Source organism: Chiloscyllium punctatum, chromosome 5, assembly GCF_047496795.1.
Source record: "Chiloscyllium punctatum isolate Juve2018m chromosome 5, sChiPun1.3, whole genome shotgun sequence".
NCBI lineage: Eukaryota > Metazoa > Chordata > Chondrichthyes > Orectolobiformes > Hemiscylliidae > Chiloscyllium > Chiloscyllium punctatum.
In genome coordinates, this window is record NC_092743.1 from 141,874,077 (window position 1) to 141,900,254 (window position 26,178).

General features: G+C 40.1%; 1 protein-coding gene across 2 annotated transcripts in view; it reads right to left on the reverse strand.

The window, feature by feature from the left end:
• ythdf3 (YTH N6-methyladenosine RNA binding protein F3) overlaps nucleotides 1–20,591 on the reverse strand; it is a 40,504-nt gene extending 19,913 nt beyond the window's left edge. The window contains exons 1-4 of one of the 2 annotated variants that reach the window (XM_072571541.1): nucleotides 20,257–20,591; nucleotides 19,950–19,974; nucleotides 14,622–14,701; nucleotides 1,559–3,127 (exon numbers count right to left, since the gene is read on the reverse strand). In XM_072571541.1, coding sequence (XP_072427642.1) covers nucleotides 1,559–3,127; nucleotides 14,622–14,701; nucleotides 19,950–19,974; nucleotides 20,257–20,280 — 1,698 coding nt within the window. In that variant the 5' untranslated portion in view covers nucleotides 20,281–20,591. The remainder of the gene's footprint in view (nucleotides 1–1,558; nucleotides 3,128–14,621; nucleotides 14,702–19,949; nucleotides 19,975–20,256) is intronic. The other variant, XM_072571542.1, reaches the window with a different exon arrangement.
• Nucleotides 20,592–26,178: the final 5,587 nt, after the last annotated feature.

Here is a 26,178-nt window from a genome sequence, read left to right on the forward strand (position 1 = left end):
ATGGATCCCTGTTTTGGTACATAATCTTACTACATTTCCATTTGCATACCTGAGAAGGCTTTGCATTCAGTTTTATTTTAGTTGCTAGTCTCTTCTTATACTGTCTAATTTCCTTTCTCACAGCACCTGTGACTTTTCTATTCCAGCCATGTTTTTAGTACAGTTATCCTTCTTTTAGAAATCCTAATGTGCTGCTTAGAAAGTATATTGTTGTAAATGAAAATTACTTCTTCTGAAATGTATAATAAATCTGTAATATATTCCTTACATGCAATATTTACATTAAAAACCTGCTGGCCAGTCTGAAGCCAACCAACCCCAAAAATCTTCCTACTAACTCTTTCTGCTCGCTGCTTCCTCTCCCAGGTACAGTGTCTGTCAACACCAGAATATCACATTACCTTCACAAACTTTGACTAATGTTTCCTCTACTTGTTCCATTAGTCCTTTCTCTAAAACACTAGAAGAAATGCTACATTATATATCATATCCAATCATGACTGCAAAAAAGGAATTTTGCTCCTCTAACTGTAAAATTTCCCATGATTTCTATTGTCTTTCACTGTTCCAAAGTGCCAACAATATTTATCAATTCTGAGTGGTTGCCACAGCAAACTCATTGCGTGCAACAAATTATACGTGTATCACAAATGATCAATTTAAAAGAAACACATTTTACATTAGAAATACCATTCCTCAGGCTAAATGCAGCAATGTACTAAAATCTCCCAGGTGATACCATTTAGAGATGACTGGAAAACCATATGCTCAGTAGTCCTCGGAATTGTTTCTTTTGATGACTACTCAAATAAGCAAATATAACCGATTCTAGAAATAATAATACCCAGTTGCACTTAAAGGTCATTCAAATTGGTGGCATCTACATAAAATCTTTAAGTGTTAAATTTGAAACAATATGCTGAAATGTTTAACTCTGAAGATAAACACCATAATCTGGATTCTCAGGTGTTCTAAAGGTCTCAGATCTGTATCTGAGAATCGGCAATATCAGGGCGGCACAGTGGTTAGCACTGCTGCCTGACCGCACCAGGGACCCAGGTTCGATTCCCACCTCAGAAGACTATGTGTGGAATTTGCACATTCTCCTTGTGTCTGTGTGGGTTTCCTCCGGGTGCTCCGGTTTCTTCCCACAGTCCAAAGACATGCAGGTCAGGTGAATTGGCCATGCTAAATTGTCCAGAGTGTTAGGTGCAATAGTCCAGGATAGGGAAAGGAAGGGAATGGGTCTGGGTGGGTTAGTCTATGGAGGGTCGGTGTGGACTTGTTGGGCCAAAGTGCCCGTTTCAACACTGCAGGGAATCTAATAAAAAAAAACACAGTTTATTGTTCAACACAGATTTCTGACTTGCATTGACAATTATTTATTAGATAGGTTGTTTATAAATTGAGAGATTATGGGAGATAAATAGATATATATTTCATCCCCTACATACACATGCGCTAAATAATAGATTCAAAGAAATTGAACAACAATACTCATACAAAGCTGACAAAGCCGCAGACTAAACATCAATTTCAACATTTATTTTATACTTACTCTACGTATGGCTTCCTCCTCCTCTTGACGCTTTTCATAATGTGCAAAGTCATCAAAGATTGAAGTGGTATGCTTGTAAGTAGCAATTATTTTAAGCACTTGCTTGGCTTTTTCCAGGGGCACCTCCTGTGTGTCCCTTGAATTGGTAACTGGTTTGTTATCATTGTTTTCCAATCGAATATGCCGAAGCTGGTTATTGGGTACATCTTTCACAAAGATCCACTTAACTTCAAACTTGCCCTTCCATTTATCTTGTGACCAAACTCCAGCAAAAGCATTATAGTCCACTGCTGACTTCATCTCAGCCACTCCACAAAAATGTCCACTCCCATTTACACTAAAGAGTAAATAGAGTGGTCCTTTACCATTCAAGGAGCGAAAAGCAGCATCCAAACGTTTATTACCATGTTCAGTACTGCACCAAATAGAGTATTTGATAGAACGGTGTATATCGTCCTCAGAGTAGCTTTTAATTATAAATACTCGACCTGTCTTCAGACTCCAGTCAAAATCTTTGGGGTTGTAATTATGTAAGCCCTTTAATTTTTCCAATACAGGATGTACTTCTCCTCCTGATGGTGAAGTGCTTAATGACGCTATACCCAACACAAAACTCTCACTACTTGCTCCACTGGTCTGATTAAAGCTAGCTCCCCGATTGCGAGGAGCCACCCAACGATTTTGTGGCTGCTGCTGACCTTGAGACTGTGATGGTTGAGGTCCTGGATTCTGTGGTTGTTGCTGATTTGTTGGATGGGTCTGAATAGCAATTGGTTGCTGGGGAAGCTGATGCTGCTGAACAACAACTGGAGGAGGCATAACTTGCTGTACAGATGGGACTTTGGGCACATTGCCTTTGTCTTCCCAAGTTCCAATATTCATATTGTGTTTTATAGGCGGTGGTGGTACTGCAGGTCCACCTAGTCCCATGTTAGTCTTAGGCTTTAATTTTGGCTGAGGCTTTGCTGGTTTCCTCGCAATAGCAGCCCATGATGTAGGCTTGGGTGCTGAAGTGCTCGTTGCTGGGGTGCTATTAGCAACAATGCTACTGCACATACCTGTACTACTAAGAGCAGAACCTACAGTTTTAGTGACAGCTGTTGTCATATCTCCTCCGATCTTCAGTCCAGTCATGCCTTGTTCAATGCTATTTATGCCAGGCACCTTGCTCAAAGAATCATTGCCAAATCCAGCCTGTCCATCAGCTATGGCTCTTCCAAGAGAACTAGGTGGGTATCCATAGCTGTTACTGTATGCAGAACTTTGGGTTGACTGTCCTTGAGATCCACTTGCTCCCCAAGTAGAAAAGTCTGCATTCCCAGGAAAAAAGTTAAATCCATGTTGATTCAAAAATGGTGGGGTACTCCCCAAGGCCCCAGGCTGACTAAATACACCGTCTGGTATAAAGTGATGCTCACCATTGCTCATCTGTCCATACGTTGTTAAGTATGGCATTGGAGGATCTCCCCCTGTTGACCAGGGAGCTTCACCAAGTGAATAAGGAAATCCAATGGAAGGGGCATAATAACTGGGCATGTAAGGATCGGACATTGGTGGGTAGCTGTTGCTCTGCAAGAAATAAAGCAAAGTTAAAGCTATAAACATACAGACAAAGACTACGTACTTTCTTATTAAGACCACATGTTCTGTAAAGCAAAACACAGCAGACAGTTTTCGAAATATGTAAGCAATTAAAAGATGCAAAATAGAACTTTTACAATGCAAATAGAGGACATTTGGCCCACCAGGTTTGCACTGACCCCACCCCCTACCCACCCTATCCATGTAACCCCACATGTACCATCATTAACCTAACAAGCTTGCACATTCGGGAAAAGTTTAGCTTAACTAATTCATCTAACCTGGATGGCACGGTGGCTCAGTGGTTAGCACTGCTGCCTCTCAGCACCAGGGACCCCAGTTCGATTCCAGCCCAGGTGACTGGCTTTGCAGAGTTTGCACATTCTCCATGTCTGTGTGGGTTTCTTCCGGTGTTCTAGTTTCCTCCCACAGTCCAAAAATGTGCAGGTTAGGTGGATTGGCCATGCTAAATTACCCATAATCTCCAGGGATGTGCAAGCTAGGTAGATTAGCCACGGGAAGTGCAAGCTTTAGGGATAGGATAGGGGCTCAGGTGTGGGTGGAATGCTCTTTGGAGGTTGGTGTGGACTTGATGGGCCACATAGACTGTTTCCACACTGTAGGGATTCTATCTTCTAATCTGCACATTTTTGCATTGTGGGAGAAAGCCAGAACACTCCTGAGACTGGAATTGAACCCAGGTCCCTGGCACTGTGAGGCAGTAGTACTAACCACTGAGCCAACACAATTTAACATGGCTACACAGCTTAAGGTGATTAAATGCTGCACTTCTTTTGAAGTCAGAAGGTGCAACTCTTGTGCCTTCCAAAGTGAGAGTGGTTGACGTTAAGCAGCTCCAATCGCCAATTAAGAGGTTGAGTTTAATTTTAAATTAAATTAAATTAATTTAATTCAAAGCTTTTGCCTTCATGTGGGAAAGCTTCTTTACACAATGGAGCAGACTAATTTATTCTCACTCAGACACAACACAAATTTACTTCCAAGGTAATGAAATCTTTGCTTTCAAGTGAATGGCAAGAAGCTAAGCAACTTGAATGCACATTAAACAATCTCAGTAGTGTTTGTTGTCACAGCAAATTTAATACAAAGCCATCAATAAAAACACTCAATTATTTGGCAGACGTTCAACTATCAGGCCATATTAAATTATCAGCTGTAGGAAAAGCAATGATATGACTCAACTCACTTTATAGTTGTATATTCGGTTTATATTATAATCCTAAACTCTTTCAATAGTTAATTCAAAAAAAGTACAAAAGCAAGAAACAGTTATTCTATACATCAAACATTTATTTTTGAGACTTAATGATACCCTGGGAATTCAATTCACTCAGTAAAATTGCTCCAACCTAACAACAAAAATTAAGTTGCCTTATTTCTAGTATAATTACAAATAGCATAAGTTTGTACTTCCAAAACTGAAAATTGAAATTAAACTCTGCATTTTTTTGCACGGCAGGTATTTGGAAACCCTTAGTAAACGTTTCAATGTGTCCAACTAGCCATTCTTCAGAGATAAAGACAATGAACATCAATCAAAATGAAGCAATCAGAAGTTACATCCCCAGATGCAGATTTTCCAGTAGCCATTAGTGGCTTGCATTCAAAACTGAACCACGGGTTAATTTTATCTACAGAGGAATCTCCATTATCCAAAGGATATGGGTGGGGAGTACTTTGTTTGGTGAATCGAATACCTTAGAACATTGTTCAGCCAAGCATTGGGACCTTGCGATCTTGCCGGAAAATCTGATATTCAGATAATCAAATGCCGGATAATCAAGGTTCCTCTGTGTTCCTAATTTAGGAGCTAGATGTAACTCTTCATTTTCACTACTGCATTAGCTGAAGTCAAGAGACAAACCGAAGGGCTTTCTTGGTCTACGTAGCTTAGCACTACATTCTGAAAAGTCATAAATTAGAATGCAAAGGGCAGCAATTTTACTCATTGCCCCATTTGTTCCTCCTTTGTTTTCCCCATTGACATATAAAAAGTTTACATTTTAAGTCAGATTTCAAGACCAGGAAACTGCTTTTGAAGTACTTCCTGCAGAACTGTGCAGTCTCTGAAACCATGAGAAATAAGATTCTGCCAGAGCTTGAAACACTTCACACTAAGATTTAATTTTAACATGTTTCGGTCTGAAGAAAGGTATCAACAAAGCTTTTTTGCAGGGCCTTAGTTCATACAGATTCTTCACCAGTCCCAAACTAAATTAAGTTAGCCTCCACCTTAAATACCCTACTGTATGGAAAACAGATAATTAACACCTTGACATAATGGCTTTTAACCAGTCTATTTCGTTTTTGTCATTGACTGATTCTTTAAGGCTTTGCCATCGAGAGTCCACTATGGAACTATCACCACCTACACTTTGGTACAATCTAGGAGGCAGCCAGAATGAACTGACATCCAGACTACTGCGACCACTAGGACTCATAACAGCACACAAACCAAACAGCCACGCTCAGACAACAACTCACCAGAACAAAGGACCTGATACCCAACATGAGCAAAACTAATGTCGTGTACAAAATCCCATGCAAGGACTGCACAAAACACTACATAGGACAAACAGGAAGACAGTTAACGATCCGTATACACGAACACCAACTAACCACGAAACAACACGACCAGCTATCCTTAGTAGCCACACACACAGACGACAAGCAACATGAATTCGACTGGGACAACACTACCATTATAGGGCAAGCCAAACAGAGAATAGCCAGGGAATTCCTAGAGGCATGGCACTCATCCACAGACTCTATCAACAAACACATCGACCTGGACCCAATATACCGGCCACTGCAATGGACAGCTCGAACTGACAACCGGAAGCGGCAGAGACAGGCCACTATAAATACCGGAGAAAACAGCACAGAGGCACTTCACAGGAGGCTCCCAAGCACTGAGGATGTCACCTAGACAGGGAACGAAACGTTTGCAAGACAAATTCCCAGCTCGGCGAACAGAACCACAATAAGGAGGCACAATGCCCAAACACATTCTTTCTCACGACAGAAAAGCGTCTTTCTCTGCATGTGAGTATACGTAGCTGATAGCAAGTGCAAGCAAGTACTTAATCTTAAAATTGGCTGTTAGTGTAACTCTATGCACGGTTAGGATTATGTAGCAAGTGCCATCCAACTATGAAATTACATCGAGTATGACATTCCATTGGGCTCATTTGAAATTAATTTAATTGATTAACTGATCTTCATTTTCAAGTCAAAACTAGGGCATTTCTAGTTGTACAACAGCATCTAATGAATGAAGAAACATAATTCAGCATAGTTTTTCCAAAGATCTCAGCCTAGGTTCAAATATACAAAATAGGAGCAGGATTCATCCACCAATAAACAAGTTTTTTCAGAGACTTTTGGGAAATGAAAATGGAACAACACAGTCAGAAAATGTATACTATTTAAGTGGGCTAGAGGACTTAAAACAATGCCTACCTAAATCTTTTAGACGACATTCTAAGTTACATCAAATATAGGTCTCAACAGCATACATGAAAAAATGCTTAGCTTCTTGAAAAATCAGCATGGTAATTTTGTTTAATTTTGTAGGAACTGTAGAACTGCTCTTTATTATTTTTGAAAACAGTAACTATCAGTTTTACTTCATTAAACAGTTTGCTTTGCCAACTTCTACAGATCAAAGACAAAGCAGAGTCTGGTCAATCATGCATGGATGAGTAAGGGTTGCATCACTTCCTGTTAACATGGAGCCAACAGATCTCAGTGAAATTAGCTAAAATAAAACCAATTCTAATGAGAAAAGAAAATAGCTGGAATGGACAAGGGAGGCTTCAATTCATACCAAACAGTATGAATTGTACCAAACATAACCACCTGAAGAAGTGGTGCTCCAAAAGCTAGTGCTTCCAATTAAACCTGTTGGACTATAACCTGGTGTTGTGTGATTTTTAAATTTGTACACCCCAGTCCAACACCGGCATCTCCTAATCATACCAAACAGTAGTTGAGATTGTTGTATGCAGAAAGTTTAAGGTTTCCGACTCAGACTTCTTTTTGTTGTGCAATAGCCAGAATTAAACTTTAACAAGTGTTAGCATTCTAATCATTTTAGAGTAGATGTGATTTGCATTATACGTACAGCCAGTCTGTCACCCATTGCAATCCAATCATTTTTGATAATTACTCATCTGTACTTGCTTATCTGATTAGGCAATCTCTTGGCATCTATGATATCATGCTAGGCACTTACAATTAGGGCCAGCGTAGAGGAAGAGAAGAATCAGAATTATGATTCTGCAAAGTACCAAACAAAACTGAAACAGATGTACAGTCAATAAAAGTAGTACAGTGTTCCAAAAAGTAGCTATCGTTAGCTCCAAAATGTAAATTTATCGAATTAAAAAATGTTATTTACTTTTCAATAGAAACTAAAGATTTTGAATGTTTCTATCTGTCAGGGTAAGCTATTGTGCCCGTATGCATATATTTAATGACAAAGCAGAGCTAAACACATCATTAAACCTGTAATTTTCATTCTGAACAACCAGGATCAGTATGGTGGCTCAATGGTTAGCACCGCAGCCACACAGCGCCAGGGACCCAAACTCAATTCAGGCCTCAGGTGACTGCATGGAGTTTGCTCATTCTCCCTATGCCTGCTTGGGTTTCCTCCAGGGTGCTCTGGTTTCCTCCCAGAGTTTAAGGACGCTCAGGTTTGGTGGGTTGGCCATGCTAAATTGCCCATAGAGTTAGGGTTGTGCAGGCTAGATGGATTAGCCATAGGAAATGCAGGGGGTGGGTGAGATGCTTTTTGAAGGATTGATGCAGACTAGATGGGCCAAAAGGCCTCTTCTGCACTACAAAGATTCAATTAATTAATTTTTGAACAAAAAGAACTTGCACATATAAAGCCTTTAATGTATAAAACCATTCGAAGAAACTTCACAGATATGTACCTGGATATAAAATGAGATGGAGTCAATAGGCTTTAAAAACTATTTGAAAAACAGAAAATAAGTTAGGTTCAGGAAAGAAATTCAAGGATAGGGCATAGTGGTTGCAAACATGGCACTAATTATATGCAAGGAATGGGGAATGTAGTTGATGTAAAGGTTTATCAGAAGGTATTAAGAATACAAGAGAGCACAGAAATAGAAAGAGTCATGCCTACTAAAGCATTTTCACATGAGAATTGTAAATGAGGTATTGGGGGACCAGGTGCCAATGTTAGTCTACAAGCACTAGAAGTGATGGGCCAGTTGTGCTTGGCATCGTGTCGAAACTCATAGCAGCATTTTTGATGAGTTTCGGTTTATGGCGTATGGAGAACAGGAGCCCAGGAGAATGTTTGTATCAAGTCTGGAGGTGATAAAAATATTAGATGAGGATTTCAACAGCAGATGATCTGAGACAGTGGCAGGTCGAAGGGCCTTACTTTAGGTTCCTAGACCTGGTCAAAGTGGCAATTAATAGGTCCAGGCAACAGGTTGTTGAAGGGGTTATAGTGCTGATTGGTCTGCCCCTCTTTTGTGCTCCTGTGATCAGTTGCCCATTGTGAAGGAGTATGCGGTGTTACTGGCACAATAGAGGCTTTCACAGACCAGTGGGCATCACAGTGGTTTTACATATCATCACCCTGGAGAATATTAACTTAATATTTCCTGCTCATTTTTTGTAAGTTTTGTTAACCGTTTCATACAGTACCCCACCTGGTGCTGCTGAACTTAATTATAGTTTTGCTTAAAAAGAGCAGAGGGGGAATTTTCAAGAGTGGTTTCCAGGAATTCTGCATGATCTCCATCTGAAATTACAAAATGCTGGAAACACTCAGCAATTTGGACAATATCTATGGAGAGGGTACTTGAAAGATTAACTCTTCCGCCCAACGATGCTACTTGACCAACACTGTGCTTCCAGCATTAACACACTTATATAAAAGATCACATTTCCTTTAGTGTGTAATTTCTTACAAAAGGAAGTCCAAGGCTTCTGTAAGTTTGATAACCATAATGATATATTCGTCATAATGAGCACCAGCGATCCTAATTTAAAGATTACCTCATGCAAATTTATCTCCCTATTCCTAATGAGTCACACTGAGAAAAATGCCACATTTTTCCCAAAAGGCTGCACAAAATTTCATGAAATGTGTTCACTCTTCCAATTACCCAACTTTGACAATATTCTTTTACATCTTAAATTCTTCCACTTTTACTACTGATATCAAAGTCACAATTAAATCACCATAAAATATTTATAAATTCACATTACCTTAAGTTTTAAATCCTTGGAATTATCCCATAAATGTGTAACTTTGGATTAATGACTTGTTAAAAAGACTATGCAAAACTTACTAAACACTTGAGTGTGTAAACCCAAAACTGTGGTCTTGAGTGGAAGCAGAATTGTAGACAATGGGAGAGATCAGGATTGGGCTTGCTGCTGATCCCCTTCAATGAACTCTGATTCTTACTTAAGGTTCATACAAAGATAGCCCCTTTAGTGGGGTGCTTATAGCATCTGTAGAAACACATCTCAGAAGGCAACCTTCTGCAGAGACCAAAATAGATAAAAAGGAAAAAAATCATGTTTTCTTGATAGCTTTCTCTCTCAAAGCTTTGACTTCCAAGAAAAATTGTTTTATAGGTGCTTACTGCCCTTCAGAATTTCACTTGAACAGACATTAATCATCACAGTACCCAATTAATCTTTTGGGTTAACTGTAGTTGGACATATGCCTGAGAGTTTGATGTTACATCATGAATGATCACATGTTGACAGTACAGCAAATGTTAGGTCCTCTGTAGCTGCGTCACTGCAGATATACAACCCAGGTGGAGGCTTCAGATAGGGGATCTCACAACCTCAGTCTGCATAGGATAAAAGCATTTGATTTCAAACTTAGGCAAAATCTTTGAAGAGCCTTGGGAAAAGTTGATGGGCAGAGAGATCTGGGAGTGCAGGTCCATTGTACCCTGAAGGTTACTGCACAGGTGGATTGAGTGGTCAAGGCGGCATATGGTATGCTTGTCGTCATTGGACGGGCTAATAAGTACAAGAGCTGGCAAGTCATGTTAAAATTGTACAAGACATTCGTTTGGCTGCATTCAGAATACTGTGTACAGCTCTGGTCGCCTCATTACCAAAAGGATATGGACGCTTTGGAGAGTGTGCAGAGAAGGTTTAGGAGGATGTTGCCTGGTATGGAAAGAGGTTGAGTAGGTTAGGTTTGTTTTCATTAGAAAAAAGATTGAGCGGGGGACCTGACTGAGGTCTACAAAATCCTGAAGGGTATAGAGGGGGTGGATTTTTCCTAGGGTGAAGGATTCAATAACAAGAGGTCACGCTTTCAAGGTGAGAGGTGGAAAGTTTAAGGGGGATACATGCGCTAAATACTTCACACAGAGGGTGTTGCCAGCAGAGGTGGTAGAGGCAAGCACGGTAGATTCATTTAAGATGTGTCTGGACAGATGCATGAGTATGTGGAGAGCAGAGGGATACAGATGCTTAGGAAGTGGGCGACAGGTTTAGACAGTGGATTTGGATCAGCTCAGGCTTGGAGGGCCGAAGGGCCTGTTCCTGGGCTGTAAATTTTCTTTGTTCTTTGTTCACTGATGTTTTATTGAAGTGATGTTTTAAGCTTGTATCTTTAGTGTTAGTCATTCATACTGAATGTTAATGCTAGAATCATTGAATTCAGAATAATATTTGGAAACGGTAATAATCAAACTAATCATTTCTGCAATAACATTTTACAAATGGTTTGTGACTTTATTAATATAATACTGCTAATGACTAATCAGAGGAGCATTAGGCTTTGCCTATAATCCATCTGAAATTTGAGTTAGATTAAGTGTGTGTCATTTAGTGGTGGTATAAGTGGAAGTCATTTACTGCAGTGATTTACTTTAAACATTTCTGAAATAGATCATGTCCCACTGGTAGATTTGCTGTTAAATGTTCTAATATGTCATTTTCTTCATTCAATGCAGTCTAGCAAATGCAATGAACTTCCTCTACATGTTTTACCCCTCCTAGTCAGCTGTATATACCAGGATCAGAAGCAACCTGCATAGCTTGAGAACCCACCTGCCACCATGGTCAGAGTCAGGAAATCCCTTTGACTGGACAGCTCAAACAATCCCATAAACGCAAGCCAAGCATCTTCACTTTGAAAAGGCCAGTGGAGACCTGCTCCATTATTTCAAATAAAGGCCACAGCTGGACCTCATTGAAAGTCCAGAGGCAAAGCAGTCTGGAAAAAAGTCCAAATCCTAAAGTTTGAACATTACCTTTCTAGATTGTTCTCCTGGGTTATTTCCAACAGTACCCAGGAAACAATTCTAAATTGTTGCGCTCATGTGCACACTGGCACTCAGCTCCTCTTCAATACAGGAATCAAGACTAAATTGGAACTCAGAAGCTACTGATTCTTGCAGAAGCCAGACTAAGCACTATCGATAATTATTTCAAATGCTTTACTGATGATTGGAAAGCAGCAGATGAGTGATTATAAACAACTTGTGTATATTTTATATATATATGGTAAAATATAATAAAACATCCCAAAGCTTTGCTAGGAGTGTTGCCAAATAAAATTTGAATGTAAACTATGTAAGGAAATATTAAGGCAAAGTTTGAAAATGAGTTTCTTAGAGAGAGACAGACTTTTATGGAGGGAATTGCAGGGCTTAGAGTCTCAGCAGTTGAAAACGCAACCAGCAATGACAGCGAAATTAAAATCAAGGATTCTCAACTGGCCAGAATTGGATAAGTGGAGGTATCTCACAGGGTCATAGAACTAGATGTGATCAAAGAGGTAAGGAAGAGTACAGTCGGACAGATCTAAAAACAAGAATACCAATTTTAAAAGAGATGTAGAGTTTGTAGAACAGAGTACATGAATGATAAAAAACATTACCTGGTGAGAGACAGGGCAAAGTTTGAGATGAAAGAGAGTACAGAGAATAAAACATGAGAAATTGGATAGCAACCCATTGGACAGTTTTGTTTGTAGATAACAAAGGCATGAAAGATGATGTCAATAGCAGGAAACAAGGACAAAGACAGAGTAGGTAAAATTAGACACTCTTAGTGATATTGTCGCTGTGTGATCAGAGGTTCATCTTGTGACTAAATGGGACACCGAAGTTGTGATCAGTCTGGTTCATCTCAGACAGTTGCCAGAAAGAGGGATAGTTTGTAACAGGAAGCAAACAAATGGCTTCCATCTTCCTCCTATTAAAGTAGAGAGAAATTTATGTTTAAGCAGCATTGATAGTCTTAACAATTGAAGTTGGAGAGGATGACAGAGTCATATGTGGTGACAAGTAGACCTGGGTGCTATCAGGGTACATTCTGAAACTGATGGTGCATTTTCAGATAATATTGCTGGAGGGAGGGTTGATGATAAATCCTTAGGGACATTTAAAGGTAGCTGCAGAAGCCTATATCTGGACAGATAAGGAACAAACTGTACATTCAAAAGTTGAACCTGACCTGATTCTAAATAGGGCTCTTACATTAAGTTGCCCACTCCCTATCACCAATATTATCCAGTTAACAATAATCAATGACAAGTCTTTCATGCCTGCAAATGTATAGTATTAAAAATGCAGGGAGGAATCAGCCAATTCAATGAAGGGACACTGAGTGCAAGCACATGCAGGTGCGATTGAGGGAGGGAGCGACAAAATTGCATTTATAATACACCATACAGGAGTTTCCCACAGAAATTCATAACTTATTCCACTTAGTCAAGTGAGAAGACTATTTCTCATGTTAGCAAATGTAACAAATCCTGTGTGATGCAACTGAGATGACCAGATCCTTTTATTCAAGGAAAACAAAACAAACCAGGATAGGGTTCCAGAACTGGCAGTGTTATAACAATGCTATAAATATTTTACAATCATCTGGGTTAGAGATAGTATTTACAATTAACATATCAAGAACATTGAAGATATGGGATGTCAACACAGGGCTTGAACCAGCAAAGATTTGACCAAGAGCACACCCAGTTTTAATTTATTGCAAGCAACCCATTTAAGTGGTGGCTGGCAACTGCAGTGCATAATAGAAGCCGGAAAATGCACCAGTACTGCAAGGGCAAGTGTCAGAGGCTTCCATAGTCCAAACAATAATATATGCACAGATTTATCACTTCATCCAAGTACACGCATATGCACCACATCTGCTGACAGACTATGGATCTCCCCTTGAATATTATTATCTTTTTTAGATTTGCAAGGTTCTGAACGATTTTAAGCTTAGCTGCAGAATTTCAGATTATGATCAGCTCAACTTCAGCACAGTACCAAGGAAATTGTGCATTGTTACAGGTGTTAGCACATGGAGAAACAAACCTATCTGCAGCTTGGGTGGCTGTAAATATCCCCTCTCACCATAAGAGAAGTAGGGCAATTCTTTCAATATCTCTGCACAGGACTTTGCTGTGGGCTCTTGTTGACAATGGAAGTGTCCCTACTTCTGGACCAAATCATACCTGCTCCAGAAGTTCATCATAACGCCTAAAATTAAAAATAAAGGATAGAACATGGCTAAATGCAAATGTTTTTAGCTAGTTTGTTAACTGATTAAGGTGGGAACTGCACTTAATAGTTCAATGAATTAAAAGTGTTTTCAAATCAGACTGCCCACAAGTATTTTACAAATGTTAACTGTTTCCTTATCAAAAAAAAGACAAAGTTTAAAATGAAGATCTGGAAATAAAATAACTGCTGTTAGCTTGTGTTTTTAGAGACTTTTTAAAATTTTCTGGTCAACCTTTACGTCAAATTCCCTGTCTTCTTCCTGAATGGTGACTCAACAGACTGCTGTCCAGCATGTCACCCAAGATATTTTATCTTTAGGGCACTAAAAGGAATTTGCAACAGAGGATTGTTACTTGTGCTTTGGAACTGCTTTCTTTTGATGTATTCTCAAACGCACAAGTGTTAACTTGTCAAATGTCTTGGTATTGAAGTGATTTAATTGCCAATTATAGCAAGTACCTAAAAATACGTGTGCTGTCTCCAACAAGCCCAATTTCAGCAGCAACACTGAAAAGTAAAGGGAGTGGTGCAAGAGACAGACTTCAAGATACCATGAAGGCAGCAGAGTTTGTTGGTGTTTTAATACAGATGCTCGCTGACTGATTTCTGATGACACTGGTTCCAGAAACGCTATGCACCTAGCCCAACTATTTCCACATTATTTGCCTTCAAATTGTTCTTTGACTGGATTGTTATTCACTACTGTAACTTTCACACAAGAAAATATTTCTAAAAAAAATTAGTTTTACCACTGCATTTAGTACAGCAATTTCACATATACATTTGATAATACCATGAACAAATTCATGGAAATAAAAGCTTTCCATTATGAATACATTTACAATTTTAACCAAGTAATGTACACAAACCCAAAATTTAATGAATTTTGAAGATAATTTTGAAGATTAAATGTTAATTACCTGATTCGTCTGGCTGGTTAAATAAGGTTCAAAATCATCATCATTCACTGTGTCTTTTTGATGCATCGAACCGTTCTGAACTGTAATGGAAAACATTCCATTAGAAAATGTCTCTTAAATAACGTAGTCACCTTTGAAAATCTAACTTTTAAAGTTTATTTCACATTGGATAGCGTAACAGGATGCATCAGATTCAATGTTAGAAAAAAGACAGGTGTCTCATGAAATGCTAATGAACTTATAAATGTAGTTTCAGAACATACTGTATGAACATACATAGTACGCCGAACTAGAACATTATGTATTTGCACAGCAGATCACGATCTTTCTTCAAAGAAAGGTATTATCTCAAAGGGTGATCTCAAATAATTTAGAACAGTAATATGGATACAAAAGATATCTATCATAATTATATGACATATCAAAGCTCAAATCATTAATAGTCCAAAATAAACATTCACCCTTCCAATAATGCCAAATGAGAAATTGTCCCAAAAAACCTCACTAAATTAGGATGATGTATTGTTTTACAATTGTATAAACATTCCACTATGAAATATATAATATATGCTGGTTAAGGTGCAATATTAATGCCAAAATAAATCTAACTGCATGGGTAAACAAAGCCTCAGGTCAGATTTTAAGTATTTGTTCAGTGAACTGTGTAAATTGCAATGCGAAACTTTAAAAGTGTAAGCAATTTAATATTCTTAGTGAAATATGAAATATAACATATGCACATGCAATTTTTTTGTATATAATTGGCTTTTCAGAGACATTACTCATTCAAGTTAAAGTTGTCTTTTTGAAGAACTGAATTGTTATATTGTTGATGACAATCAATTCTGCTGTATTAGTAATCGCATTTGAGGCAATAAGATCAATTAATTACACACAAATTCAGGTCTTAAGAGTGGGCAAAAATATGATTGATGGAACACAGTGCAAAGTACAAGTTATCCAATTATGTAGTGAAAGAGGTTTTGGATGGCGGGAGAACTGGGGACACATTGAATTCAGAGGAAATCGGGTGACTTTCTACACGAATAGAAGTTAGTTATTATGCAGGTGCATTAAACAATTAGATAGACAAATAGTAAGTTAGCTTTTGTTACAAATGGATTATAAAAGTGTAAAAACCATTATTAGTTATGAAGGATATCAGGGATACCATACCTAGAATACTACATGCAGTTTCCTTTACTTGCTCTAGAGGTGTGGGCAACCAAAGGTCACAAGACTGGTTTCAGGGATGAGGGGCATTACTTCATGAGGATTTGATTGATTAATTTGATTTTTCATTGTCACATATACCAAAACAGTGAAATGTATTGCTTTGAATGCTAACCCGAAAAATCATAACTTATGTAAGTACAGCAGGGTAAGAGAGCAGAATGCAGAATAGTGTTTCTCTGCACTTTTGCTCTAATATGAGATGTCCGTATAGAAGTTTGATGACAGAAGAGACATTGAAAAACTAGGTTTATCTACAGTCACTGCAGTTTATAAAAATATGACATCAACATGAAACAAAATAGAAAGTGATACCCCTGAACTCTGATCTGATCACTGCCTCAGAATAAGGGGTTCAGTTATTTAGGATTGAGACAAGGAGAAATTTAACACTACAGTGGCAAACCTCTAGAATTGTCTGTTGGACAGCTATGGATGCTCATTTATTTAACACATTCAAGACAGAAGTTCATAATTTGTTTGGTGTTAAGGCATTTAAGGGATTTGGGAATGATGCTGAAAGGTAGAAAATCTTGCTGAATGGTCTACTGCAGCTCTTATGTTCTAGGATCAGGCAATTCCATGCAGTATATCTCTATGACTCTATAATGACCAATTTCAGTTCCTGGTTAAAAGTTCCCAGCATTAATTAGCATTTATTTTTTTAAAAATTGGTTTCTCATCTGTAACTATCTGATGGTTCCAATACAGTTGCATTGTTTTTATTAAAAATTGAAGAGTCCCTGGTGCAATGCTAAATGAAAGTCAAATGATTTGGTGAAAGAACAAGAATATTATAACATATAATAGATAAGTCATTACCTATCTAAGTATACTCACAAAAGCTAAGGTAATCATGGGATAAATTCATACACTGATTAATCTAGAGCCACGGACTTTTACCTTTTCTCATTTTAGGAATTTTGCATGAGAAAGTATGACATTTAAAGGTGATGGACAGGAAGTACACAAAAATGCAACATTTTCTATTCCATTATCTTTATGGCAAGTTAAAAAAAGCTGCTGTATAATCATAAAAACATATTGTAATATTACTTTATTAATATGCAAATGTTTGTTTCAGAGGGTCCAGTTAATTTGAAAATAAATTGATTCACATATCAATAAAGTAGCTGTTAGTAATAAATTTAATGCAGGTGTCAAATCAGTTGTAGCCATTTAGGTTTTAGTGAAATCCTTTATTTCTTCATATTTCTTTTTGAAGAGGCATGCAAATTGTTGAATACAAGAGTTAAAACATAAGCTATTATAGCCACGTGAATAATTGGGAATCCCAATGTGTCCATTGTATTTCTACTCTAACCAAATTATAAATAAAGTCACTATAATACATTTAACTGCTAAGGGCACAAAGTATGACATATATGTGAACTTCTTTTTTTTGGTATTTATTGGTAAGCAACGAGACAAGAACTATGCAAGTATGTTGTTTGATTGAGTGCTTGCTTGGTTACAGAATGGCAGAAGTAAATAGTTGTACATAAATCACATTAATCTGCATTGTTTGAGTAAAAGATATTTTGCAGTAGTGCACGTGGTTAAATGTACCTGTGCCTAGTTAGCAATTTCACACTGGATTACACTGCACAAGACATGCTATTTCCATGTTATACTGCTGGGCACACAGCTGACTTCCATTTTGTGGATAAATGAATAAATTTGTCAAACAGTTTGTGTAGACATCAACTATCAATGCAGCCAAGGTCTGAGAGGGTGAACAATTAACCTAACTACAAAGTTCAAATCTGCAGTTTAAGATTGGAAATCCAATGCTCAGTTATTAGTATTCCAAGATTCAACAATTTTCTCAAAAGACATATGCACTGCTAGAAAATGGTCTGAACTTCAGATTTTGCCCCCATTCCATCAGATCAATTGGCCAGTGAGTCAGTGCCAGCCAGTGATCAAACAAATTACTTCTGCATACCATTCATACGGTGGAAAATCTTAGAACTTTTAAAACAGGCCTCTCTACAGCTGGAAATCAAACTTTTCATCAAACCACAACAGTTTAACCACTTGAGTTCACACCAATAGTGACCAATACATAATACAATCAGCTGGATGCACCAAGTATGCACAAAAGGAAAGACAATTGGGTACATTCTTACACATTATTCATCGCACAACGTAGGCATACCAAAAGACCACTGGGAGTGTGCTATTAGGCAATCTGGACACACCAGAGTTGTGGGTGTCTACTATCACATGTGGGCACACCAACTGTGCACCGGACATGTATTACTGCATAATATGCAGAGTGTATGTTATCACACCATGCGAGCACATTGAGTGTGTTAGGTGCGTGTTATGACACAATTTGGGCACACAAACAAAGCAATGGATTCTCCTGAAGAAATTATAAACATTTTACAATGCTACAAGAATTAAACTGCCAACTCACTTTCAGCTTCAAATATAATGGCTCAGATTGTTCTGTCAAAATAAGAGGCTAATGGTGCTCACTATCATTTATGTGCAAATGACTCATGGACTCAAGACAAAAAAAGTCAGTAACTAAACTTGATTATTCAAAATTGATGTACGAGTTATGCCAAACCATTATTATTTTTGTTGCTCCTCGGATGCTGCCTGAACTGCTGTGCTTTTCCAGCACCACTCTAATCTAGAATCTGGTTTTCAGCATCTGCAGTCAATGTTTTTACCTTATTTTTATGAAAGCACATCTTGCCAACTCTGACCTCTGAAAAGTATTAAATGATAAAATTGTGTCCGCGCACGTAACTTATGAACCAACTTGCCGCAGAATCACCATCATAAATGTAGTCTCTCAACCCATTAGACTTTAGTTGTGGCTGGAGACTTGAAAAAAATTCCTGTCTCTCATTTGTTTCAATCTAATCTCTCTTTTCTCTGAATTTGGTCACCAATTGATGCTTCGCGCAATGATTGACAATTCATTTCACAATTCTTCAATCTGTTTGGTTATGAGGACACAATTTCTTGTCCTAGTTCCCAAAGAGTCCCAAATGCCATCACCCTTTCTTCACCATTATGAACTTGCATTTTAATTCAATATTAAAAATCTACACATGCAAAACCAAGGATAACCAATCAGATACAATTGGATGTCCTGCTACAAAAACTTCCCTTCAATGAGGGGGGGGGGGAAAGCAGATCACCTACCAACACCCAGCCCACCCCCTCCACTGTAGATTATATACAGCTCTATATGGCATAGTTAACAAGTAAAGCACAGGAGTTGAAACAGAGCACAAGAGTTGAAACAGAAAACAAAAGTTGTTTCTTTAGTCTTCAGATACAGTTCTTCAATCAAATAATTTATAAATTGAATAACTTCTTTGAATATCTAAAATTTAATTACTATGTCATAATCATAGAAATGTACAGCACAGAAACAGATGCTTCAGTCCAACTCATTCATGCCAATCATACATTGTTTACATTCAAACACACACACACACACACCCACACAATCTTGGCTGAGTGCATCAAAGATGTAACAGAACTGTCCAGGTGTATTAAGCACTTAAAGGAAAATGTGCTCAAAAGTCAATTTTGTACGTTTAACTGAAATAACAATTTTACTGCATTTAGAAACAATTCAAGGCTTCAAGCTATTGCACAAAAGATAATAAATCAATTTTAAAAGCAAAATCAACATTTAATAACCTCAACTAAGAATCTGCAACAAAAAAAAAGAATTACAGACTTAAAAGTGTAAACAAATGATAAAGCACCATGAACTTTAGCCTGAACAGCTGTGTAACCACATTCATACATAGAAAATCAAGATAAATTAATACTTGATTCAATTAAGTAAAAGGTGGAAAGCTCGTTTTCCCTGTAGGGGCAAGCTTGAAATCATGTCTTGCGATATGAATACTGAAAGAGTTCTTAAGTTTGGTATAAGGGCAGAAAACATTTAAAAGTTTTCAAAGTTTGATGTAATGAATTCAGAAATGAAATAAAAAGGTGCTGATGTTAGGAAAATCAAGTTAAGCGCGCTCTAGCAAAGCAAACAAAAATATACAAAAATGTCAAAGCACTCAGTCTGTGAAATCAAACAGATTGAGTAACGGACCAACTCACCTTTACTTCCCTGGCCTTTCGGTCTCTGATGTAGTACCGTGTTTAATAGAAAGCAAAAAATACAAAAGAAAAGGAAACAAAAAAAAACACACAAAAAAGAAGAAAACACCCGTCAGTACCTTATGGAAAATCGGAATTAAATATTAACAACTCTATTTCTTTTTAAAACATAAAAACAGCACACGCACACACACCTTGTTATGAGATTGTAAACGGCAGGAAATGGTGAGAGGTAGAGGAGTCACGGCCTGTGAGGCGGTGGTCCAGACTCGGGCCCTCTCTCTCTCTCTCTCCGCCTGGCACTCACCTGATCCACGCTGGTAGCAGACATTCTTCATCAAAGAGCAGGCGGGCGGGTGGGTGGCAGGCGGCAGGGGCTCGGCCTCCGGGATCGGCCGAATCCTCTTCAACCCGCGCTCCCAGCACCAGCCTGAGGCAACACCGGCTCAAACAAATAAAACGCCCAGCTGCAGGTGGTGGACGGCGCCGCGGTGTGTTTAATCTCCGCCGTGTGCTTCTCTCGCCCTCCCCGGTGTTTGCTGAGGTGCTGCTCCGGCTTCCTCTCCAGGACACAGTGATTCTCCCTCTCTCTCTCTCTCACACATACAATGGCGGAACACTCCAGCACCCACTTCCGCTCACAGCCTCTGACCTTCCGGTCTCTGACGTCATGGCATGAAGGACAAGTGAAGTCAGGGAGGGAGGGAGAACGGCCAGCGGCGATTACAGTCCTCCGAAGGAGGGGGCGCACACCCCGGAGGACCGCAACACGACATGCGAAGGTGGAAAACGGCGGCGCCAGCTGCCATTATAGTCCTCCTAGTCGGGGGGGGGCGCACATGCTGGAGGACCCCAACACGGACAGGCAGCGGGAGAAAGCGACGGCGCCTGTTGACATAATGGTCCTCCAAAACCAGGGGGCGCACAATTGGAGGTCCCCAGCATGAAGAGCCATTCTAAACAAAAAATGCTAAAAGCTTGGAGCAAGCTAATGTTTCCAGTTCAGATGTGATTTGGATGGGAGTGTTGGATTGGGGTGTGCAAAGATAAAAATCACACAACACCAGGTTATAGTCCAACAGGTTTATTTGGAAGCACTAGCTTTCGGAGCAACGCTCCTTCATCAGGTGGTTGTGGAGAATAAGATCATAAGACACAGAATTTATAGCAAAGTTCGCAGTGTGATATAACTGAAATTATATATTGAAAAGACCTGGATTGTTTAAGCCTCTCATCTTTTAGAATCAGCATGCTGGTTTCAGTTCTTTCATATGTAAATCCAGAACTTTTTTTAAAGTTACATTCTCACATGAACTTTTAACAATTGGTTTCATGTCAGCCCAGATAATGCAGTTAAGGTGTGAGATGCTCTGTGTGAGGCTGTCTGTGTTCCAATGGTCAGACTGATTCTAATCTAAAAATTAGAATCTAAATTCGGCAAGTACAGATTCACCCCACAAACTTATGTGTGTATGTGGGGCAGGGGGAAGGGTATGAGTGTGTGTCTGTGTGTGAGTGAATGGAAAGGGGTATAAGTGTTTATGAGAGGGTGTGTGTGTGGGAGTGAATGTGTGAGTGATGAGAGAGCTCATGTTTGAGGGAGCGCCTGCGTGAGTTATGGGTCTACAGCAGTGTGAGTGAATGTCTGTGGGTGTAGTGCAGTGGGGTCAACTGTAGTGTGACATGAACCAAGGTCTCGGTTGAGGCCCAGCCCCATGAGTACCGAACTTGGCTATCAGCCTTTGCTCGCCCACCTTGCGTGGTTGCCTGTCCCGATGCTGCTTTAGAGGGTGGTCACCCGAAGGTCCAAGGTAGAACGTCCCGGACTGCTGAAGTGTTCTCCAACTGGGAGGGAACACTCCTGTCTGTTGATTGTTGTGCGCTGTCCATTCGACCGTTGCCATAGACTCTGCTCAGTCTCACCAATGTACCATTCTTACAAGGGCATTCTTGAGTACTTCCAAGTGCCCGTCACGTTCCTCCTCACCTGAACAGAGCCTGTGTATGCATAGGGCTTGTCCATAGAGGATGACTGTTTTAATATGTTTCGGGTGGAAGCTGGAGAAGTGTAGTATTGTGAGGTTATCGTGGGTTTGCGGTAGAGTGAGGTGCTGAAGTGCTCATCTTTGATGGAGATACATGTGTCCAAGAATGAGACAGATACTAAAGAATAGTCAATGGTGAGTTTGGTGGTGGAATGGTACTTGTTGATATCACTGTGTAGTTGTTTCAGTGACTCCTCGCCATGAGCCCTGAAAAAGAAAATGTCAATATAGCAATCCACAGAATTGGAAGTCCTGTGCAGAGAAGAAGTCTTGTTCAAACCTGTTGGCATATTGAGGTGCAAATTTGGTCCCCATGGTTGTTCCTTGTGTCTGGATGAAGAACTGGTTGCCAAAGATGAAAATGTTATGATTGAGGATAAAACGAATGAGTTGTAGGACGGTGCTCAGAGACTGGCAGTTGTTGGTGTTGATGCTGAGGCTGTTGCCGCGATTCCGACATTATGGGGAATGCTGTTGTAGAGTGCTGAAATGTCCATTGTGATGAGAAATCTTCCCGGTTCGACTGGTCCATGGGTGCTGAGTTTCTGCAAGAAATCTATGGTGTCACAACAGAAGCTGGGGGTCTCCTGTACAATGGGTTTTAAGATGCCTTTGACATAGCCAGAGAAGTTCTCACACAAGGTCCCAATGCTTGATGTGATGGGACGTCCTGGTGTGTTGGTTTTGTGTACCTTCAGAAGACAGTAGAAACTGCCGACGTGAGAAGTACGTGGGATGATGGCGCATGGGAACTATGAAGGATTGGATCTAAAGTCCTGATCAATGTATTTAGTTCACATTTTTAGATTAGATGTTTTGGATTAGAAGCAATCTGAACATTGGGGCACAGACAGCCTCACACAGGGCACCTCACACCTTACGTGCATTATCTGAGCCAACATGGCACCGATTGTTAAAGTTCACTTGAGAATGCAACTTTAAAAAAAATTCTGGAATTTACATTTGAAAGAACTGAAACCAACATGCCCATTCTAAAAGATGAGAAACTTAACAAACAGTCCAGGGTCTTTTTCAATACATAATTTCAGTTACATCACACGGTAAACTTTTGCTATAAATTCTGTGTCCTACGATCTTATTCTCCACAACCACCTGATGAAGGAGCAGCACTCTGAAAGCCAGTGCTTCCAAATAAACCTATTGGACTATAACCTGGTGTGTGATTTTTAACCAAGTCTAGATGACTTCTTCAGAGCTGAAGTGAAATGAGAAATGAAGAGCGAGCTGTGATGATCTGGGCTGTGATTACAGTCCTCCTAAGCAGGGGACGGTAACTCTGGAGGACCACAACACCACATGGTTTGGAGGAGCCTATGTTGGACTGGGGTGGACAATTTTTTTAAAAAATCACACAACAGCAGGTTATAGTCCAACAGATTTATTTGGAAGCACTAACTTCCAAAGCGTTGCTTTTTCATCGCAATGCGACAGGCAGAGAAACAGAGCTGTGGTGTCAGCTGCGATCATAGTCCTCCATTGTAGAGGGCGGGCACTCTGGAGGTTTTCCAACCACCCCCAACAGACAATATCTGAGGGCTGCGGCAATGCCAGCTTCAATTACAGTCCTCCAAGGCGAGGGGGTGCTCACATTGGAGGACCTTCAGCCTCCAAAATGACAGGCAAAGGAAGATTGAGCCTTGGTGTCAGTTACTATTGCAGTCCTCCAGACTATCTCAAAGTGATCTCTGATCTGCTGTGTAAATTTCATCCTTTGTCTCATTTAAGTCTTTAACTCAAATCTTCTTTCCTTCCTTTAAAATATTAAGGATCTCAAACTGTACTGATGAATACAAGTAACTCTCCCTTACTTTACTTTGTCTCCGTCCTCCACTCAATCTCGCCCTTTGCCATGTTTTCACAATTCCCTCTCAATTTCCTTTTTCTGACTGGAATTATAATTTCTTAACTTCATCCTGTGACACCCCACATGATTGAGCCACCATATTTGAACTCAATACAAAACTTCAACTTCATAGCATAAATGTGGAAACTCCTGCTTCTGATGATGTCACCATGTTGTTGCAGAGGACCCCAGGGACAGACAGTCTCCAGCACCTGGAGGAGCAGGTGAGAGGACACATCAAGACCTGCAGATCTAGAGAAGCAGACAAGGGGAGACATGAAGGTAAAAACAATGAATGCAGATGCTGAAAACCAAATACTGGATTAGTGGTGCTGGAAGAGCACAGCAGTTCAGGCAGCAAGGCACACTCCCTGAAATGGCGGCTTACCAGCTGTGTTGTATTCGGCTCTGTAGGACTTGGTGGACCAGGTCATGGTGGAAGTGTATTAGATTAGATTCCCCACAGTATGGAAACAGACCATTTGGCCCAACAAACCCACACCAACCATCCAAAGAGTAACCCATCCAGACCCATTCCCCAACCCTACAATTACTAATGCACCTAATCCTATGAGCAATTTAGCATGACCAATTCACCTAACATGCACGTCTTTGGATTGTGGGAGGAAACCGGAGCACCTGGAGGAAACCAATGCAGACACAGGGAGAATGTGCAAATTCCACACAGTCACCCGAGGTGGGAATCCTTCCTTTAGGGAAGGAAACTGCCATCCTTACCTGGTCTGGCCTACGTGTGACTCCAAACCCACATCAAAGTGGTTGACTCTTAACTGCCCTCTGGACAATTAGGGACAGGCAACAAGTGCTGGCTTGGGCAGCAATGCTGTCATCCCCTGAATTAATAAAAAAACTCCCATGCTTTTGTGTGGGACATGAATTGAATTTATTGTCATGTGTACCAAGGCACAGTGAAAAGCTTTGTCTTGTGAGCAATACAGGCAGATCACAGAGTTAAGTAGCATACAAAACAAAGACACAGGTACAGGCAAATGTTAAGAGTTTGTGAGTCCATTAAGTATTCTAACAACAGTTGGGCAGAAACTGTTTTGAAACCGACTGGTGCGTGTGTTCAGGCTTCTGTACCTTCTCCCCGATGGTAGAGGTTGTAGAAAAACATTGCCAGGGTGGGATGGATCTTTGAGAATGTTGCCGGCCTTTCCTTGACAGCGGGCCTGGTAGATGGATTCTGTAGATGGGAGGTTGGCCTTTGTGATTGTCTGGGCCGAGTTCACCACTCTCTGTAACTGTCTCCAATCTTGAATGGTACAGTTGCTATACCAGATAGTGATACATCCAGACAGAATGCTCTCGATGGAGCAGCTGCACAAATTGGCAAGGGTATTCCTGATGAAGGGCTTTTGCCTGAAGCCTCGATTTTACTGCTCCTCGGATGCTGCCTGAACTGCTGTGCTCTTCCAGCACCACTAATCCAGAATCTGGTTTCCAGCAGCTGCAGTCATTGTTTTTGCCAAGGTTATTCACTGTCATGCCAAAGTTTCTCAGCTGCCTGAGGAAGAAGAGACATTGTTGGGCTTTTGTAGCCAGTGGGTCCATGTGAAGAATCCAAGAAAGCTATGGATAACCACTCCCAGAGCTTAACACTTTCCACTAGTTCTACTTCTGTGCTGTTGATGTGCAGGGGGGCATGAGTAACATCCTGCCAAAAGTCAATAATGAGTTTCTTGGTTTTGCCGGATTACTGTTCAAAATGGGTTTTGGCGAGAGAATCCATCATTCAATCCGACTGCTCTATACCAACTTCGTTAGTGCAGTCTCAAAAATGGGTTGGAATCAGAAAGCTTCCTGATCAGATCTGGAGTCAGGTAAAGCTGGTCCTCCATTGCGAGTAAACACCTGGCCATCAGGTGTGAGATACACTCGGTGAAGGTTGTGTGTGCCACAGGTCTGGCCCGTTTCCTGAGTTTGTGCTGCTGCAGTCAACCAAGCCAAAGTGACTCTCTGTATAAAGCTCGAGATAAAAGGGGGAAGAATGTACCCATTCTGTTGCCCTCATCCTGATGGCCACCTTTATGTGCAGCTGCATCAAGCTTGCATTGACCCTCAGTACGCACAGTGTCACTACGTCCTGAGGTTCTACCTGTACCCAGTGTTACAAAGGATAGGTCTGACTTCATTGCCGCAGAATACTCCAAGTAGTTGGACTGTTCCATGTCATCTGTCCTTTGTGGAGTAATTTGTGAAAGAAAATGGCTTTGCACACACATCCATCAGGAAGCGATCAGCATGTAGCATCCTCGAGACCCTGCAGGGAAAGGAGAGGGTTAATCCTGTCGGCTGT